The following is a 17,513-nucleotide window of genomic DNA, read 5'->3' as shown; positions in this document are numbered from 1 at the left end:
ATGGAAGATAGAGACTTGTGGGTGTGCAGAAATCTCTGGGTTGTATGTGGCTGGCATGTAGCGTACTGAAGTTGCACCCATCACCCTGGCCACGTTTGCCTCTGGCCCTGCCCACCAGGGGCATGTGGTACCCAAGGGGATGTGACCCATTGGCTGGAAACTGCCTCCCATCCCTGTTAAACAGCACTGTAAAACACCAGACATCCTTGCTTGTTGCATTATGACTATCCCTTATAGCCTTTCTCAACCTGTGGGTCCCCAGATGTTGTTGAACTACAACTCCCATCACCCCTAGCTAGCAAGGCCAGAGCTCAGGGATGATGGGAGTTGTAGTCCAACAACATCTGGGGACCCACAGGTTGAGAACCGCTGATCCATGACCAGTGGCAGAAGAAGGTGGGTGCGGTCCGCCCTCAGTGTCATCACTCAGGGGGGTGACAAAAATATGAGGTTTTTTTGTTTATGGGCTCACAAATTTTTTTAGTTCAGTCAAGAAATGTAACGAAACATGGCTGGTACTGGGTGCCACACCGTGGCACTTATCACAGGGCCTGCAGTGTGCCTGAGCCACACATCTCTACTGGGAGTGACGTGGTGGCTTGCAGACTCCGCGCTGAAACGGCAGCATGGGGCTTGTGTCTGCCCACCGCCTCTCCCTCAGCCGCCCTACAGCTGAGGGGGAGGCGGTGGAGAGGCTCCACGCAGTGCGCCCCGCCCCCATGGCTGGTTTGCCCCACCCCCATGGCTGGCTCACCCCGCCCCCGGCTGCAGGACATGCGCGCCACAGCAGGCACCCAAGTGGCTAGCTACGCCACTGTCCATTACCCAAACATGGTGGAGGAATCATCAGGATTTAGGAGCAGACCCATGGTGTAAACATGTATGGAGATTGGCTATATCTCAGAAAGTAACTCATAATGTAATGGGGGGGGTGTATTTGGTGGCAGTTTATTTTATAAACTACTGAAAAGCATTTATGTGTTATCAGCCACATCACTGCAAATGTAGATGTTATGACTATGCATACTTGTGGATGCTTTAGTTGGAGAAGGTGATCTCACTGGGGATGGGTGTTTTCATACAATGTTTCTGAACAACGTAGGATAATTTTGTATAAAAACTACAGGGTATCATAAAGACATGAATACTTTTTCAGTCACTGGCAAGCTTGGGAGGAGGGCAGACTTTGTTTGTGCTATTGCTTATGTTTACACCTAATTTGTCTAGTTATATATTTGTGGAAGCCAGTAAAAATTACTTTAAAACGAAACAGCATAGAAATTCCTCCAGAGGAAGGACAAAAGTTCCAGGGCAGAGCACCTGCCTTGCCTGCAGGAGCTCCCAGGGTCAATCTTTTGCATCTCCAGGTAGGGTTGGGAATGCTCCTTGCCTGAGACACAGGGGAGAAACTGCCAGTAGACAATACTGAGCTAGATGGACCAATGACCTGACTCAGTGTGAAGCAGCTTCCGATGTTGCACTGCATTACGGCTTTGTAGTCTTTGATGCCTTCTGGTCCTGGACAAAGGGAAGGCACACCACTTGCGGGTCAGCAGCATCTCCTGTCCTCAGCACTGGTTCGTTCTTGGAGATGCTAGGACAGGTGAAGGAGATGTCAGAAGAATCAGCATCTCCGGGTAGGGCTGGAAATGATCCCTGCCTGACACACCTGAGAAGCACTGCCAGTCAGTTAAAACAAATACTGAACTAAATAGGTTAGTGGTCTGGCTCAGTATATATTAAGACAGTTCCTTATATTTCTGTGCACCTACTATGTTTTGAGTAGTGTCAATGATGACATGCCAAAGTCTGGAAGTATTGCACCCTAACTACTGGGCATGGTGCTGGCATTCACACAACCACTCACTCTTGGCACGGCACTTTTAAAACACACACTGAGTTAAAAACATGGTTGCTGTGTCCACAGACTTTGTAGGATAGACCAGGATATTATATCTATGCTCTGCTGTGCAGAGTGCAGCTGGTAATCTGGAATTAACTCCCTGAACCTAAATTCCACGAGTGTCTTAGAGATCTGCACTGATCATTTAATTGGAAATTAGTTACCATAGAGAGGTGCCAGTTAAACAATGTTTTTTTTCTGAAAAGCTGAGATCCAATTATCCTAACCTTCATCTTCTTAGATCTAAGCTTAACTTCATTTCACCTATAGCCAAATCCTCACCCCAGGCGAAGGAAAAGATGCTACAGAGACTGGAAAGCAAAACAAAGAGATTAAGCCAAATGTAATTAAATATAGTTGTCTTAGTCACAGATCTGGGTTGCTGTTCCAGAGTGCAAGAAGACAATTCTAGTGCATGAAATAAACAGGCCAAAATATTGTGTGTTGTGTGTGTGTGTGTTGCAATTGCATGCAAGCAACGGAGGTGAACGGCAAAACCTGGAACTGAGTGCAGCATTTTGGAAATCTCAGTTTTGTTTTTATTTTTTCAGTTTCTAGTCTTTGTAAGTGTGCCAGCAACATCTGCTGAAATATTAAGTGGGAAGGGATGGGTGACTAAAGACCACTTGGCACGTTATGATAGTTATGGAAATGCCAGGGTTGCACTAGCCTAGTCCTATAGAAAATATGCACCTTGCAAGCATCATGCACTTCTCACAGCTGTGTGTTTCCATCTTTAAAATACAGGTGTGCACACACATCTGGGAACTCCACCAGGCTTGCCTCGATATATAAAGAGAAGGTGGTATCCCACAAACTCATTCCATCCGTGCAAGGATTTATGCTTGCACCATGGAACTTCCCCTCCTCCTTCTTCCCCAGTGAGTCCACTAAATCTGTTCTGGGAGTTCCCCAACCCTCAGACCAGATCTGGGAAGAGGATGGGAGAAGTTCCATTGTACAAGGGCAAACCCTTATGCTGGCATAATGTGTACTGCCTTGGATACAACCCTGACTGTTGTTGCTCTATACCCATTGGTCTGCAAACGTCATTCAGGTGCTCTGCAGGCACTCCACTCACCTCCTGGCAGTTCAGTATGCTGCTGCCATCGTAGTTGCTGGGCTGCAGTGTGCACAGGACAGGTGCCCCCCTGGGGAATGCTGCTTCTGCCACCGGTAGCCAAATATGTACCCAGCCCACTGCCCTTCTATCAACGCATCATCTGGAGAGGCAAACCTCAAAAAGGATGGTGGTGGGTGGAGCTATTAATGTCAAGCTCTCCCTTCGTGGGAAACCTCCTTGCTTTCCTGGCCTGAAATCCCTGAAGTCTCCCCTTTCCCCACAGCTGGGAGAGTGCCCAGTTTAGAGGATGAGAAGGTGGAGTTGCCATCGCAGGCTTTCCCCATGCAGTGGTGAGGCCAAGCAGCTCATAGGCCAGCTGCTGCTGCTGTTGCAATGCCTTGAAGGGCAAGGGACATGGCTGGTACCCTCCTGGCCCTGGGCCACATTGCTATGGCGATCTCCCAGCAGATGACCAGAATGGAAGAGGAGTACCAGCAGCATCCTGGCAAATTGCAGGACATGGGTGCTGTAGACCAGCTTGCCCTGCCAGGGCTGCTCAGTTGGGTGGAAGATGCTGGGTGTGGCCAGCCAACCAGGGAAGGAGAGCAGGGGGAACCAGCATTCCAGCTGCCCTTCACTAAGTCCCATCAAACGGCTCTGGCTCCACACCCTCTTCCTTGAGGACATCCCTTTCCTTTCCCACAGGCTTCCTTCCTTCCTTTCCTGTGAAAATGGGTGTTTGTGCAAAGGGGGTACAGAACAGAGGGGAAGGATGCATGGATATGGGAGCAAAGGTGAAAACAGGGGTGCCAAGTGGAGCATCAGAACGGAAGAGAGAAGCGGCTTCAGAAAGTGAAACTTAGTGCTTACATTGGGTGGGAGGGAGAAGTTCTGGGGCACTGTTTCCCAAAATGGGGTGTGCCACCCATTGGGGGGGGGCACTGGAATTACCTAGCGGGACATTAAGAGGCAACTGGGTGGCAAGAGGCACTGGATGTGTAACCGACTAACCGACTTTGAGTGGCTGGCATCACTGAATGAAGTTCATCAATTTGGTTGACTTAATTAGATTAGATAGTTTTAATTGGAATTTGAATAAATGTGCAATTGATTGTTTGTTGTTTTTGCATTATTATCTTTCTTAATGGGTTGTGCAAACTGCTATTCTGAATAATGATTTTTTAAGGAACCAAGGGGGAAGTGGTCAAAGAAAGTTTGGGAGCCACCACTCTAGGGGGTAAATATGGGGGAAATAGCAGGGACGCGGATGGCACTGTGGGTTAAACCACAGAGCCTAGGACTTGCCGATCAAAAGGTCAGCGGTTTGAATCCCCGCGACGGGGTGAGCTCCCGTTGCTCTGTCCCTGCTCCTGCCAACCTAGCAGTTCAAAAGCACATCAAAGTGCAAGTAGATAAATAGGTACTGCTCCGGCGGGAAGGTAAACGGCGTTTCCGTGCGCTGCTCTGGTTCGCCAGAAGTGGCTTAGTCATGCTGGCCACATGACCGGGAAGCTGTACGCCAGCTCCCTCGGCCAATAAAGTGAGATGAGCACCGCAATCCCAGAGTCGGCCACGACTGGACCTAATGGTCAGGGGTCCCCTTTACCTTTACCTTTAGCAGGGTGTTGGCAAGTGGGGTGAGCAAGGGGCTCTGTTGTGTGTGTTTGTGTTTCCATCATTTCAGTTCAAAATTGGGCTATTGCAGAGTAAAGGAAGATAGCAGACAAAGCAGACCCTTCCATAATGTGTAAATGGGAAGGGTTGTAGTTCAGTGGTATATCATCTGATTTGCGTTCCCCAGTTCAATCCACAGCAACTAGGAGAGAGCCATACCTGAAATTCTGGAGAGCAGCTGCCAGTCAGTATAGGAGGGTCTTGTTGGCTCACCCTGTGGGAATGCCCTCCCATCAGATATCAAACAGATAAATAACTACATGACTTTACGAAGACACCTGAAGGCAGCTCTGTACAGGGAAGCTTTTAATGGCTGATGTTTTATTGTGTTTTTAATATTTTGCTGGGAGCCACGCAGAGGGGCTGGGGCAGCCCAGTCAGTCATATAAATAATAAAATTGTTATCGTTATTGGGCACGACCAAGCTAGATGAACCAGGAGTCTTGACTCCAGGTGAGTTCTTTCCTAGGTGGCTCAGACTGAAACTTTCTGTACCCCAACAAGAGCAATTCAATAAGCATGTTCCTATATTTGTTAGGCATGAGAAGATCAGTTGCTTTGATCTTGGCTTTGCAGAATACCTCCAAGCAAAGCATGTTTGTCAATGGGGTGGATTCCTTGGTTCAGTTGCCTCTCGTGCTGTGTGTGTTGTGTGTGGTTGCAATAGACAGATGCTCGGTGTCTGTGGGCTTCCTCCCGTCTGTTAACACATTTATTTGTGTCTTGGATTGAGAGCAAGGAAGTCAGATCTCGCTGGCTCTCACTGACTGGCTGATTTGTTAATTAAAACCAGCATTCATAATCCCACAGCCTTCAGCCCAGACTCCAAGAAATTAGAATTTAATGAGCCTTTGATAAATTGCATTTTTGCCCTTTTCCTGCCAGGCATTTCTGTGTCAAATCTCATGTTTTTAGTTTATCCATTCACCAACAGAGATCTCAGGGCAGCTTACACATCCAAACAATCAGAACCACAAATTCCACATTAAATAGTAAAATATAAAACAAAATTTAAAAAAAAAACCAGTAGAGAATTCATTTCATTGAAACAGTCCAATTGTTTTTTAAAAATCACCAGAAATTCTAAATGACCCAAGTTGTGTCAGTTGTACCCAAAGGCTAAGGACATACCATATGCTTAAAGCACATTTTTATGTACTTGTTACCCAGAGTGATTCAACAATCAATCCCTCTTCAGAAGGAACTCTGGGAATTGTAATTCTGTGAGGGGAAGAGGAGTCTGCTAACAGTTCTCAGCATCCTTAACACAGTTCCCATAATACGTTGAGGGAAGCCATGGCTGTTTAAAGTGGATCATGGTGCTTTAAATGTTTGGTGTGAATGTGGTCTCAGTTTCTCATTTTACTCATCTTATGTTCTGTTCTCCACACTTCCACATCAGTTTGTGAATCTTTTTTTAAAAAATTCCTCATCAAAATTCAGCATTTTAGTGCAAATTTCTCCTAATACACATTGTTGTATGCAATTTTGCCTAATATACACATTTGTGCAAAGAAGCTTTCTCTGATATACTGCATTTTTAAAAATGCATTTTTAAATGCATTTTTTAAAATTTTCATGACTATGTGCATTTTTATGTACACTCGCATTTTCGTACACAGTATTTGAGCACAGTTGTGCTGCAAAATTCAGAGAAGTTTGAATTTGAAAAGATGCATATTGTTTTTGAAAGTTTTGAAAGCCGTTTTAAAATGTGAAGCAAACCAAATTTCTCCTCCATCCATAATTCCAGTCATGACAGAGGATTCTGGGCAAGCAAAGTTCTATCTCCCAGTAGCACCCTGGAGAGCTCCACATGGAGCTGAGACTGGAAATTTCACATGCACGTTTCACCCCGATTTTTTGCATGACACTGAACTAGAGTTCTGTTTCGGATTTAGCACTAGTCCTTATATATTACCGCCAGAGGGCACTGTGGGTGTGCAACAACAGACACTTGAAAAATTGTTTGCGGGAAGGGATCCTCTTCCTATTATTTGTGCTCAATCAGTTGCCCTTGGCTATGTGTGTGTGTTTAATAAGGATGAGATGTGACTAATCTGACACGCTTTCTGATAGGACTGCATGAGAAAGAGGTGAGAGCCAGCCAAGAAAACTGAAACTGGAAGAATTTGCCTTACTCTTACATTATGCATGAATTTACATTTTTCAAAATCCTATTTGGCTCTGGGTTTCCTGACCTTTTGGGAGCTGGGGACACATTTGGAACTGTGCTGTAGGCACCACAATATACCCATTTCACAGAAGGAACAATGGCAATGCTGAGAATGCCTTTCCCTTAAACCAACACACGAAAACACCTACACATACCCCAAAACCAATAAAATGCAGGCTAAAGAAGAAACAGGCAACTCTTCCCAAGCAACCCCCTAAAACAAAAACAAAAAACACCCTAAAAATTGGGAGGGGCAGGAAGACTTAAAGGGCACCAAGGAAGATGCCTGCCCACTTACCATGCTGGAGACCCCATATCTAATTGGGTTCTAACACGGGTACAATTAATATGAATTCAAGTGACTGATGCATTACTGAGCCCCTTGAGGAAGGATATTTAATATTGTGTGAACATGTGCAAAGATTAAGAAATACTGACACTCTCTATTGACAGATATTAAAAGAGTTAATGGGCATAACTTACCAAAAGTCCATAAGGACATGAGAAGAGTCTGCTGAATCAGGCCAGTGTCCCATTCCTGCTTGCTCTTTCATTCATTCATTGCATCTATATCACATCCTTTTCTCTCAGGAACTCAAAGTGGCCTATACGGCTCTCCCCCCCTCCGCCCCCCACATTTCACCTCCACAACAATCCTGTGAGGTTGGTTAGGGGCTGGCTCCAAGGTCACCAGTTAGCTTCATGGATGAGTGGGGATTTCAATCCTTGTCTCCTGGATCCTAACCACTCTAACCATTACAGCACACTTCATCCAGTATGATGAAGTAAACCACGGAAATCAATGGACATGACTAGCTTACACCTATTAATTTAAATGAGACTACTCTGAGTGAAAGGGACGCGGGTGGTGCTGTGGGTTAAACCACAGAGCCTAGGACTTGCTGATCGGAAGGTCGGCAGTTCGAATCCCCACAACGGGGTGAGCTCTCATTGCTCGGTCCCTGTTCTTGCCAACCTAGCAGTTCGAAAGCACGTCAAAGTGCAAGTAGATAAATAGGTACCGCTCCAGCGGGAAGGTAAATGGCGTTTCCGTGTGCTGCTCTGGTTCGCCAGAAGCGGCTTAGTCATGCTGGCCACATGACCGGGAAGCTGTACGCCAGCTCCCTCGGCCAATAAAGCGAGATGAGTGCCGCAACCCCAGAGTCGGCCACAACTGGACCTAATGGTCAGGGGTCCCTTTACCTTTTTACTCTGAGTGAAATTTAGATGGCTGCAGCCCCCTGCTTTTATAAAGCTATTTTACCATTTTTATTATGCTATTTGATACTGTTTTATGTTATTTTTATATAACGCGGAGGGATAAAAACCATTTATGTGGTTTAGCTTTTAAATAAATAAACTGCAATCAAAACTGACCTATTTTCCTTCCTCTCCCTCCCCAATGAACTTTTCACCCCAGCTGTTTTTGGCTTGGAATCCTCCTCAGCCGTGCACTAGAAATACAGCGTACATTCTGTGTCACAACAGAGATGTTGTGGCACTAGGCATTCTGGGCAGGTATCCAGCACATGCCCCAAGCAAGGCATAAGAGACAGAAGACTTTGAGCAAAGCGAGGACATGTAAAAGGGTACAGTTTGATTTGCAGAACTGTGTTTGCCTTGAAATCTTCCTATCCCTCGGGCTTGAAGCAATGTGCATGCACACAAAAGCTTTCACCCAGAACATACTTAGTTGGTCTCTAAGGTGCTACTGGGCATTTTTATTTATTTATTCCAGTTCATTAGGATTAGGAAGACTGCAATCCTATGCACAGTTTTCTGGGAGTATCAGTTGTGTTACTTCCAACCCAATAGGTTCATCTTGCAAAACACATTGATGTATAACGAAGCTCCCCTGATGGAGTTCCATATCCTCAAGGCCACTATTGAGGTTGCTCACTTCACTCTCATTCTCTATACCTCAAGTGGAATATATGTATTCCAGTGGTAAGGACTGATACATAAGGACCTAAGAAGAAGAAGATGGATTAGGCCAGTGGCCCCTCAGGTCCAGGATCCTGTTCCAACAGGACCTGAGCACAACAGCCATTCTTTTTTAAAAAAAAAAAAAAATTATTCAAGTTTCCAATTTAATACAAACATAAAAACCACAAAAAACAAATAATACACAAAAAACAAAGTACCAAAAATACACAATTAAAAACAAAACAAAACAAATATAATTCCCATCACTTATTTCCATTACCTTATATCTCGGACCTCCTCTCACCTCCCCCTTTTGTATTCCAGTTCAGATCTTATTTCAGAAAATCCTTATTGTAACTTAATATAAATTATTTTATCTTATTACTCAACCTTTACATTACAGCTGGTAACCATTTAATTTCAGTCCAACATCATTCTAGCATTCATTAATTTTGCAATATTCCTGTAAATAGTCTTTAAATTTCCTCCAGTCCTCTTCCGCCGACTCTTTTCCCTGGTCTCGGATTCTGTCGGTCATTTCTGCCAATCCCATGTAGTCGATCATCTTCATCAGCCATTCTTAGCACTTGCAACTCCAGGCAAATGAAATTCAGAAGCATTACTGCATCTAACAGTGGGGGGAAGAACATCGTCAAGATGGCTAGTATCCATTGTCATAGCCTTACCCCCCAAGAGTATTTGTATTTGTCTCATACTCTTTAAAGCCATCCATGTCAGTGGCCCTTGCTCCTTCTGGTGGGGAAAGAGCTCCATAGTCCAGCTATGCTCTGTGTGAAGAAGTCCTCCCTTCCCCCACCCCCTGTCCTGAATCTCCCATCATTCAGTTTTTGTTTTTTTAAAAAAATATTTTTATTGATCAATTTCCACATAACAAATTATCAAACCATATAATCACATACATAATTTTCCCTCCCCCCTCCCCCCCACCAAGGACTTCCCTCAGCTCCTCTCCCTGATTTCTCTTCGCATATTTTCTCTGCATATTATAAAATTGTTATCAACCATTAAATTTGTACGGTATATGTTTATTCAAAACCTGCGAAGGAGTCCAGTTCATTTTGTTGTCTCTTTAAATAGTTTGTAAAAAGTTCCCATTCTTCCTTAAAGTCGCAGTTGTCCTCGTGTCGCAATTTGTAAGTCAATTTGGCCAGTTCTGCATAAGTCATCAATTTCTTTTGTCGGGATTTCCTCATTCTTCCATCCTTGTGCTATCAAGACTCTTGCCGCTGCTGTAGCATACATAAATAAATTATTTGCTTTCCTTGGCAGGTCTTGTCCTACAATCCCTAACACAAATGCTTCTGGATTTTTTTTTTACAAATGTCATTTTAAACATTTTTTTCAATTCATTGTATATCATTTCCCAAATTTTTTTAACATTCAGCTTAATTGGATGCCTCTGAATTCTAATATTATCTATCCACTTTCTACCTGAAATCCTTGAGAGCTGCTGCCAGTCAGTGTTGACAATACTGAGGTAGGTGGGCCAACAGCCCAACTTGGTATGAGGCAACTTTCTTTGTTGACATATCAATGTTTAGTAAGCCCTTCCAGGCCCCTCACCAGGCCAACAATTCCCAGCATTCCCATGTCTTTTAAACTAGTGTACAGGGTGGGTGTGCCTTCAGAGGACGGGGTAGCAGTTGCTTCTTAGTAAGGAAATGTTATGTTATGTCATATTTTCCTGATAGGCATTAAAGTGATTGGAGGCATTAAAGAATTTACTGGAGAGGAATATGGGGTTTACGTTAAGAGAATCCTACCAGGAGGTGTTGCTCATGCTGATGGTAAGTGCCATTTATTGCTTCTGTATCTGACCTAAAAGCCTTGTGATGCTGACCCTGTGAAGAGATTCCCATGTGTTGAATACGCTGGCAGCATTAAGATAAATTCAACAGTGTAAATAAGTTTTGATGGATGTAACCATGGAATACTGAATGGTTTAGTTTATGTAAAATATGTTATGCGAAATGAACCGCGGAAAGAGAAGAAGGGGTGTAAATTGATATTTTAAGGTTATTTAAATGAATACTCTAAATTGCAAAACAGAAAAGTTAATAAATGAGAGAGAGATTCCCATCTGACAGAGAGCCACTGCCAGTCAGTGCAGACAGTATGGAGCTAGATGGACCAAATGATCCAGCTCAGGATAAGGCAGCTGCTGGTGTTCCTATTGTCCCCATGCAATTATGGATAGGGAGTATGTTCTTTTTCCATATGTGTGACACTTCTCTTGCCTGTTTGCTTGATTTAGGCCGCCTGCAACCAGGGGACCAGATCTTAGAAGTAAACGGAGACAGTTTGCTTGGCGTTACAAGCGAAAGGTATAGCATTCTGGATCAGGGCTCTGAATTTGTTTCAGGATGCTGGACTTGATGGGCCTCTGGCCTGATCCACCAGGCTCTTCTTATGTTCTTAACATCTGGAGACCCAAGTCTGAAGATGCTTCGCAGGCTGAAAAGGCCTCTTGGTGAATGTCAGTCACCTGCCACATATCACTCTCTTTCCTCTTCCTTGCAGAGCGGTGGATATCCTCAGGACGGCTTCTGCCACCAGCCACATGCGCCTTCTTATTGCCCGAGATGACGATGCCCGGTAAGGACTGACTTTTTCTCTCACGTGGGGCAGGGAGGAATGCATGATGGACAGCAGAGACGGACTAGAGCAGGGACGTCCAACAGGTAGATCGTGACCTCCCAGTAGATCACTGAGCGTTTGTGGTAGATCACTGGTAGATCACTGGCTCCCTGCAAATAAGCTCAACAAGCTTGGCTCCCCTGAAAAAAGCTCAACCATTTTGCGCTGCACCCCCCCCCAAATGCGGCTTTCCCCCTCCCTAAAAACAACTCAACAACTTTGACCTGAACCCCCAAAAAGGGGGTAGATCACTGCCAGTTTTTAACTCCGTGAATAGATCGCAGTCTCTTGGGAGTTGGCCACCCCTGGACTAGAGCATGGGCAGACAAACTAAGGCCCGGGGGCCAGATCCAGCCTAATCACCTTTTAAATCCGGCCCATGGACGATCCGGGAATCAGCGTGTTTTTACATGAGTAGAATGTGTCCTTTTATTTAAAATGCATCTCTGAGTTATTTGTGGGGCCTGCCTGGTGTTTTTACATGAGTAAAACGTGTGCTTTTATTTAAAATGCATCTCTGGGTTATTTGTGGGGTATTGGGTTGCGCACCGCGCCGAATCCAGAAGTACCGGAACGGGTTACTTCCGGGTTTCGGCGCTCACACATGTGCAGAAGCACTATATCATGCTCTGTGCAAGTGCAGAAGCAGCAAATCGCAACCTGCGCATGCGTGGACGTGGTGCTGCGGGTTGCGAATGTGCCTCCTGCACGGATCACATTCGCAACCCGAGCGTCCACTGTATATAATCTGGCCCCCCACAAGGTCTGAGGGACAGTGGACTGGCCCCCTGCTGAAAATGTTTGTTGACCCCTGGACTAGAGTCTGGTGTCGCAGTTCCTCTAGAGTGCTGGAGCCTCTCACTACAGTCAGCTAGCCACAGAAGGGGAAGAAACAGCACTTTGGGTGAGGGGAGAATAAAAGGAGCAGTTTCTAGGTGGGAGAGAGTTAGACAGGGCTGGATTTAAAATGAGAGATAGGGTTTGATTTTGCGAAGGGGCAAAGGTTCAGGTTAAGAGATAGGGTTTGATTGGAGTTGGGAGTTTGGAGTGTGATAAGAAGAACTGGTTCTGAGTGACGTTAAACATACACATTGAGGAGACTATCCATAGCGAGACGACAGAGCCTTGCAGCTTGGATAGGGAGACCAGGTCAAGGATCTGGGAAAGGTATACAGATAGGAGTTTCCTGGGAGGGTTTCTTGTGGGAATTCAGGCTACCTGGGTCTCCGTATAGCCAGGAGGGGAGAGTTCTTCTAGGTACTGAAGACTCCCAACCCAGTAACAAGGGGTGAGGTGATCCCTTGGGTCTGTTATACCATTTAGAAGACCTCAGGTGTGGGATTGTTAAAAGAGTGGGTGCCTGAGGAGAAGTGCCCCTCACTCATGAATCAAAATATTAAGCTGTGAAGGAAACTGTACTGTGTTGAAATTATTTAATTGTAATATCTAAGTGACAGAAACTGAGTTGGACATTTTACCATCTATTCTAGAAACCTGAACATCTACCACCTGAAGTGTAACAACTGGTTTTTAGTAACTGGAGTTTAAGAAGAGCTGTGCCTATAGTGTTGTGTTTAAGCCTGAGGCATCTTAAGTTAGTTAAAGTAAACAAGTTAACTTCTACCTGAAAGAACGCAGTTCCTGACCCACTTTGTTTCATAAACCTCTTTTGTTTAATTAAACTTTTCTTGTTTGTTCAATCAACTCCTGCCTGAGACTCACACAAGTCCCTGCCACTAGATAATCTGGGGTATATTGTAGAAATCTGTGTAACTGGTGTATCGTGAGATGGGTGCAGTATATTTAATTGAGATGGGCGCAGATCCGCTGCATTATTAATGGATGGTATTAAGTGGTGGGTCCACTACAGAATGCTAGTGCAATTATGTGTATATTTACTCTGAAGTGAGCCTATTTGTGGGGCTTACTCCCATGTAAGGGTGCTCTGGATTGCAGCTTCACTGTGCAGGTTTGGCATTTTGCTGCCAGGACAAAGGACAATGTTCCTCCTTCGCACATTCCATATTCAGAAGCCAGCTGGGCTGGCATTGACTCTTCCTTCAAAACTGGCAATGGACTAGCATCCTCTACTGCACCTGAGGCAATGCTGGCTGGTGCCCATTGGGACTGGGAGGGTGGAAGGCAAGGAACCCAACAGTAAGTGGAGCCAGAGTCAATGACAGGCAGAGCTAATTTTCCCCCAGCTCCTGCTTCCTCTTCTCTGCTGAGTTCCACACTGAGGTTAGGAGAAGGAAGGCAGCGCCACCTCATGGACAGGTTGCAATAAGAAGGCAGGCAGATGGGGGCTATCTAAGGTTGGCAGGGCAGTGTTCCATTTGCCTGAATGCACCAACCTTCAATGACCTGAGGGTAGCAGACAGCTGAGTGCAGGGCAGGCCATATTCGTATGCCCTGCCCAGCACATTCCACCTGAGGCAGCTACCACACTCTACCTAATGGTGAAGCCAGCCTTATAAAGATTGTGCATTTCAGCTCAGAGTTTACTGCTTTTACATAAGCAGACCCTCCAAGTGTCCCTCTTTTTCCAGGGATGTCCCTGATTTAGAGAAACCATCCCGGTTTCTGATTTGATCCCGGAATGTCCTGCTTTTCCTTAGGGTGTCCCTATTTTCATCTGAGAAATGTTGGAGGGCATGAAGTTATCTGACCCCCAAGCCATCTGAAGGCAGCCTTGTATAGGGAAAGGTTTTTTTTAAAAAAGGAGCGTCTCCAACCCCATCGTTCTGCCCAGACACTGAGGTCCAGCACCAAGGGCCTTCTGGTGGTTCCCTTGCTGCGAGAAGCCAAGTTACAGGGAACCAGGCAGAGGGCCTTCTCGGTAGTGGCACCCGCCCTGTGGAACGCCCTCCCACCAGATGTCAAAGAGAAAAACAACTGCCAGACTTTTAGAAGACATCTGAAGGCAGCCCTGTTTAGGGAAGCTTTTAATGTTTAATAGGTTATTGTATTTTAATATTCTGTTGGAAGCTGCCCAGAGTGGCTGGGGAAACCCAGCCAGATGGGCGGGGTATAAATTGTAAAATTATTATTACAGAATAAGATGTCCCTATTTTCACTGGAGAAATGTTGGAGGGCATGTAAGTGCTCTCAGAGGAGGAGCTGGCTCTCATCTTATCTGTTGGCTGCACAGGACCTCCCCCAATCATGGCATATAGAGAGCCTCCCTCTTCAGAATCGGTGTCCCCCTGAATTAGGGTCCTGCTTGAGAATAAATAAGAGGAGAGGGCTCTTGCCTGAACGACCTGCTTGTCGGCTTCTGAGAAGCACTTGGCTGCTGTAGGAAAACAGGATGCTCTTTTAGATAGACTTGGGACAAAGAGTGATGATGGTGGTGGTAATGACCACTTATTTATTATTCTAAACCACGGTCTCAGGGCGATTTACATATACGATAATTAAAAGTTAAAAACAGCAAATATATTTAAAACCCAAGCAAATGGACATTTGTGGTAAAGACCCATTTATCCAGCTGAGAAAGCCAGTCAAAGCAAAAATGTCTTCTGCAGTTTCTAGAGAGTGAAGATCATGGGCTCCTGTCATATGTCAACATGAAGGGTATTCCACAGAACAGGGGCAGCCCCACTAAAAGCCCCACTCTGAGTTACTGTGTAAGGGGCTTCTGAGATCTTTGGAACTTTCAGGAGAAACTCTCTTGCAGTCCACAGCAGTCTACTGGATGTATAAGGGATAAGGTGGTCTCTCAAATGAACTGTCTTCTTCTTCTTTGGCAATCACTCGTAACCGAGTAAGATTGTTTTCCATAAACACAGTTTTAACAGTGTGAGTGTGGAGGCCAATTCTGGATCCACACATCCTTCCACAGTGGGGACATAGGTTTCTGGGCGGGAGTTGATCGTGGTAAGGGTTTGCCAAGTGTGCCTTCCTCTTAGCACATTTCTCCCTTTCGTCCTGAGTTCAAGCATCTTCAAAGCCCATGACCCCTTTGGTAATGGCTGTTCTTCCATTGGAGTGCTCGCAGGCCAGTGTTTCCCAGTTGTCGGTGTTTCTGCTACATTTTTTTAGATTTGCCTTGGGAGAGTCTTTAAACCCCTTTTGTTGACCACCAGCATTATGCTTTCCATTTTTAAGTTCAGAATAGAATCTGCTTTGGAAGATAATAACTGTATACTAGCTAACACATAATGCCATCTGAGATTAGATTTCCCTACCCAAACAATCCTTTCACTAATAATAGAGATTCCTGTCTTCATCACTAGCACGATCCTGGGAAGTAGAATCGAGACCACAGTGTGTGTATTATCTAAGCCTTAATGGGGCAGAATACATTGGCAAAAGAGACTGGTCCTCCTTTCCACCAACTGGGAAACAGCTGGCCAAGTGATCTGACTGGATCCGATTGGCTATTGATTGTTATTAATTGTTTGATTGCTTTTTATGAAGCATCTCAAACCAATATGGCACAATGGTTTGAGCATTTTAGCAGTTTCCTTTTCTTCAGAATCTCATTTTCAGATTGAAGGAGACCCCAAAAGCCCATTCAGTCTAACCCCCAAACTCATTCCAGTAGGCTTGTGAGTCCTCCGATGAAATCTTCTGTACTCTTGCGATAACTGTTATTTGCTTGTTCCACGCTGCCCAGTCGTATCTTCCTAAAGTCACATCTTTTAAACTGCAGCATATGTCTGCTAATATAAAGAGGCTTTCCTGCCCCTCAATGGCCAGGAAATTAAATCATATACAACATACCGAGCCCAAGGAAAGCTGGTCAAACTTTGAGCAACACTTACAGCCATCCTTTGCTATCAGTTATGCACTAAATCTGCAAAAGATCATCCACAGGGGGAGTTGGCCTGTAAGCTTTTGGGAGGGGCAAAGATTTGTAGAGATTTCACTTACATAATCATCTCACAAAATGTTTAATACAACCAATACATATCTCCAAGATTAAGAAGAAAGGGAGAGGAAGCGAGAGCGAGAGGGTGGTTTTATGCTGGCCTTTTTAACATTATTATTTTATTTTATTTATCCCTTATCTTTCAGCCATGCCCTTGAGCTTGAAGGAGTAATCATCCTTCTCTCCACCTTAGGGTCAGAGGTGCATTTCTGACGCAGATCACGTGACCTGGGTTGGTGAGGTGCCCAGATCGACCCCTCCCTGTCCCACCCACTCTGTTCTTTTGAGGTCAGCTGTTTGAGCATCAATGAATGACTCAGCCTGTCAGTGGTCAGCCTGGCCAATCTTTGTCCAGCCTATAATCCTATAGGTCTCCACGGCATGATCAAACATCCATATTCTAAATGTGATTTCTCATTGCATCAAGACTTGATAGTATTTAGGGATGGGGAAGAAATCTGATTCAGGTCACATTTTTGAAGGTTGAACCAACTTAATTTCCACTTTCCTAAACAATTCACAAAACAAAAAAGAGCCTTTCGTTGAAATCCATGCTGCTCCAAATTTGGCATCACAGTTCTGCCGCCGAGTAATGTATAGGTAAATGCATATATCAGGGGAGAGTGTCCCCCCGCCCTCCAAAACCTGGCAAATGCAAACCTTTCTGAAAGTAACAGAAAAATACATTGAGTTAGCAGAAGCTTGCTTTGCAAAAATGTGTGTGTGAGGCAAACTTGTAGAGGAAAATGTGCATAGTACGATCAATTTGCACTGAAATGAGAATGAATTTCATGACATGAGAACTTAAAATTAAATAAATTTCCAAACTGATGTGGAAATGTGGAGAACTGAATTTAGGGTGCAAAATACTGAAGTTATTAATTTAACATTATTGCCTTTACAATATGTCTGCCAGATATAAGATTCTATGTGATGAGGGGGTTTTTTTGGGGGGGGGGAGTGCCACAGAAAACCTAACTTTAGAAGGAAAGAATAATTATGAAAAGTTCACCTTTGTTTCAGATAGGTGTAGTTTTGAAACATCACGACAATCCATGTGTGATACACACTCACACACTATACTTGGGGGTAGACAGTTGTACTAATTAGCATTCTTTTTGTTGTCTAGGAGAGAATTTGCAGAACTGCTGGAAAAATTCGGATCTCATAGCAACACAGGTTCGGCACGCAGCTCACCGGTTCTCCATGGTGGGGGTCAGTATTTATTATTTTGAGA

At 44.7% G+C, this 17,513-nt stretch overlaps 1 protein-coding gene across 2 annotated transcripts in view; it reads left to right on the top strand.

Annotated features, from left to right (window-relative positions):
* Window positions 1-17,513, top strand: part of LOC309329582 (syntaxin-binding protein 4-like) — a 60,480-nt gene that overhangs the window by 23,253 nt on the left and 19,714 nt on the right. For both annotated transcript variants that reach the window (XM_081840486.1, XM_081840487.1), the window contains exons 3-6: window positions 10,455-10,550; window positions 11,018-11,087; window positions 11,284-11,358; window positions 17,406-17,491. In XM_081840486.1, coding sequence (XP_081696612.1) covers window positions 10,455-10,550; window positions 11,018-11,087; window positions 11,284-11,358; window positions 17,406-17,491 — 327 coding nt within the window. The remainder of the gene's footprint in view (window positions 1-10,454; window positions 10,551-11,017; window positions 11,088-11,283; window positions 11,359-17,405; window positions 17,492-17,513) is intronic.

Source organism: Podarcis erhardii (assembly GCF_964252035.2).
Source record: "Podarcis erhardii genome assembly, chromosome: 14".
Classification (NCBI taxonomy): Eukaryota; Metazoa; Chordata; class Lepidosauria; order Squamata; family Lacertidae; genus Podarcis; species Podarcis erhardii.
This window is presented reverse-complemented; position numbering and strand designations above follow the sequence as displayed.